The sequence below is a fragment of the Limulus polyphemus genome, unplaced genomic scaffold (assembly GCF_000517525.1).
Source record: "Limulus polyphemus unplaced genomic scaffold, Limulus_polyphemus-2.1.2 Scaffold875, whole genome shotgun sequence".
NCBI classification, from domain to species: domain Eukaryota; kingdom Metazoa; phylum Arthropoda; class Merostomata; order Xiphosura; family Limulidae; genus Limulus; species Limulus polyphemus.
In genome coordinates, this window is record NW_013666485.1 from 184,771 (window position 1) to 187,995 (window position 3,225).

Here is a 3,225-nt window from a genome sequence, read left to right on the forward strand (position 1 = left end):
AGTTTTAAACACCTCAAACAAATTACCTCTGACTCTTCTCTTCTCCAGAGAAAACAAGTTCAGAGATTTTAGTCTCTCCTCATAGAACAACCCCCCCCCCTTCATCCCAGGTATCATCCTGGTGGCTCTTCTCTGAACCTTCTCCAAGAATTCAATGTCCTTCTTGAGGAAGTAAGCCCAAAACTGTATACAGTACTCTAAATGAGGCCTTACAAGTGATCTATACAGTGAAACAATAATATGCCATGTCTTGTTTTTGCTATTTCTATAGATGCTACCCAAAATCCTATTAGCTCTATTGCTAGCTACAATACATTGTTTAGATGAGTTAAGTTATTTTTCCATCACAACATCAAGATCTTTGTCTTGGACCACAGTATTTAATGTATTCCCAGTTAAACCTACATGCATCACCTTACATTTTGAATAGTTAACCATCATCTGCCACATATTGGCCCAATGCATCAAGTGATCTAAATCTCCCTGTAAGTCTGCAGTATCTTTGATACAATTAGCCACCCCAAAAATCTTAATTTCATCTGCAAACTTCAGTATTTATTTAGTCATTTCAAAGTCAATATCATTAATATAAATCACAAACAGCAGAGACCCAGCACAGAGCTCTGAGGCACACCACTTGTAACTGTAATCCAGTCAGATCTAACTCCATTTATTACTAATCTCTGCTTTCTACTCTCCAGATAATTTTCTATCCAGTTTAATAACATTTCCCCTACACCCACAGATTTAATTTTTGTAACAAGTTTTTTGTGAGGCATCTTATCAAATGCTTTCTGAAAATCAAGGTAAACCAAATCCAAAGTATTTCCTTCATCAACTCTTGCAGTAACATCCTCAAAGAATGTCAGAAGATTTGTTAAACAAGACTTTACCTTAGTGAAACCATGCTGGCTCTTTGACAAACTGCTTTAAGTGACTCTACAATGCATCTTTTATCTCACACTCCAAACCCTTTCCAAATACTGGTGTAGGACTAACTGGCCTATAATTGCTTGGACAATGTTTATCACCTCTTTTAAATATTGGACTAACATAAGCCAATTTCCAATCTTCTAATACTTTTCCACTACTCAAAAATATTTGCTAAAGGTTCACAACTAAAATTTTTGAGTTCCCCTAAAACTCTAGAATAAAAGTTGTCTGGTCCAGGGGATTTAAAACATAAGTAAATGTATATTGTTATGAGTGTAAAACTATTTAGGATAAAAAAAATGTAGTTTCACATTTGAATTTGAAGTCATTCTATAAAGGAAAAGGTGTAACGTAGGTTTATTTCCTCTTTTCTTTTTGTTGTTTTTACGAGGTCAGTCAAATTAACCACCCTTGTATGAAGTTAGAGTACAGAAAATAAAATATAAAGTTTTCCTGAAAAAATCGTTTGAAATTTATTTAGGAGGTTTTTGAGACTATGCAATAAAATTTGAGAATTTTGGAACGAAGGAGAATGTTTTTAATCGTAACTTTGAAATAACTTAGCACTCGAACTAGTATATATAAATACTATATATATGTTCATGGACAAATCTTTAGTAAAAATACTATGTCAGAAAATCTGATTTTTTCTGTACACAAGACTTGTAATCTTTACTGAAATTCTGACAAATGTTTTGAAGCTACACATACTGTATTAAAAGTTATAGTATGAAAACTATAACAAGCACAAGATGATTATGAAACCATAGTGAGTGAGTTAATGGATTAGGCCATAATGAGTTGATTTTCACAATCCTCATGCCAAATATTTGGCCTTTTGCAAGAGAATTCACATATCAAGAATGAAAGTAGCATTATGGTTTTGGATTGTAATAATGAAAAAACAAAAGTGATCAAAATACCATAAGCCCAAATCCATTTACAATACCTGTAAAAGTATTTTAACACTTATAAAACATCATGAAATTTATGAAGATGTCTATTTTTACTGAGATTTGAAAACATCAAACTTATTTGTGGCAAATCCTGTACAAAACTTCATCATTAGTCAGTGGTTGTGAGAAAACATTTGTCGCAATGGCCAGATTGTGTCATTTTTCAAGTTTGTATTTATGAGGTATTTATTTTTAGTAAATGTGATATTTAATGTAATCTTTGCTGTTTTAGGTGATTATTACTCAGTTGTGGTAGAAATGTAGAAACTTTAACAAGTGATGGTTAAATGAACATTGTAGAAATGCTTAAATCCAGCAAAGATTGTTCAAAATTACACATACAAGGCAGTAGTAATGCTAAGGCCACCCTTATATGTTAATGCAAATTACAGCATATGCAATATATAAAAAATGCTAAGACAGAAGAACACTCATTTCTGTGAAACAAATGATCATTTTGAAGAATACAATAATGTGACAAATAACCATTCTGAAAATGGGTTACATCCTGTTTTTACTTCGTACTTAGGGGGAAAAAATCTATTTGTAACATCAATAAACCATATACATAAAAATTAGAATAAATTCCTCTCTCCCTGCATATTCTTAATATAAAATTGTTAATAATTATATATTAGAGTACAATTTGAATGAGGAACTAAATAATAATTTGTTGCGACTTGATTATCATATACAGTAAAATTTTATATCTTGAAATAAATTATTTATCCATAGATGTGTTTATGAATGAAAAAGTTAAAACATGCTTGGTTATATCCTTAACAATACAGGAAGAGCGAGACAAAGGTAAAACAGTTGAAGTTGGACGTGCTTACTTTGAAACTGAGCACAAACGTTTCACCCTTCTTGATGCTCCTGGACATCGAAGTTTTGTACCCAATATGATTGGTGGTGCATGTCAAGCTGACTTAGCTGTTTTGGTAAGTACATTTTTCAGACATGTTAACATCCTTTGTCTAATATAGTGTAGTATTATCGTTGTAGTATACTTTTTGTACAATATATTCCAGTTGTTCTTAAAAATGATTACATTATTTATAACTATAGACCAAGTTCGACAAATATTGCACAGCTGATTTGTATATATAGTATTTAAACAATATAATATTATAACTGATTGAACTTTATGCTTGACTACTCTTTTCTGCACATGTCACAAGGTTTTACTGAGTTACATTCAAAATTTAGTTAACTCTTTCAGCATGCTATAACTTTTAAATTAGTAATCAAATGTTAATGAACATTATCAGTAAACATTACAATGCTTTCATATGCAAAATATAATTTTTTTTATTAAGTCTTAAGGTTTGTAAAG

At 31.1% G+C, this 3,225-nt stretch overlaps 1 protein-coding gene across 2 annotated transcripts in view; it reads left to right on the forward strand.

The window, feature by feature from the left end:
- Positions 1–3,225, forward strand: part of LOC106460988 (eukaryotic peptide chain release factor GTP-binding subunit ERF3A-like) — a 62,229-nt gene that overhangs the window by 30,222 nt on the left and 28,782 nt on the right. For both annotated transcript variants that reach the window (XM_013920755.2, XM_013920754.2), the window contains exon 6: positions 2,681–2,830. In XM_013920755.2, the coding sequence (XP_013776209.1) occupies positions 2,681–2,830 (150 nt within the window). The remainder of the gene's footprint in view (positions 1–2,680; positions 2,831–3,225) is intronic.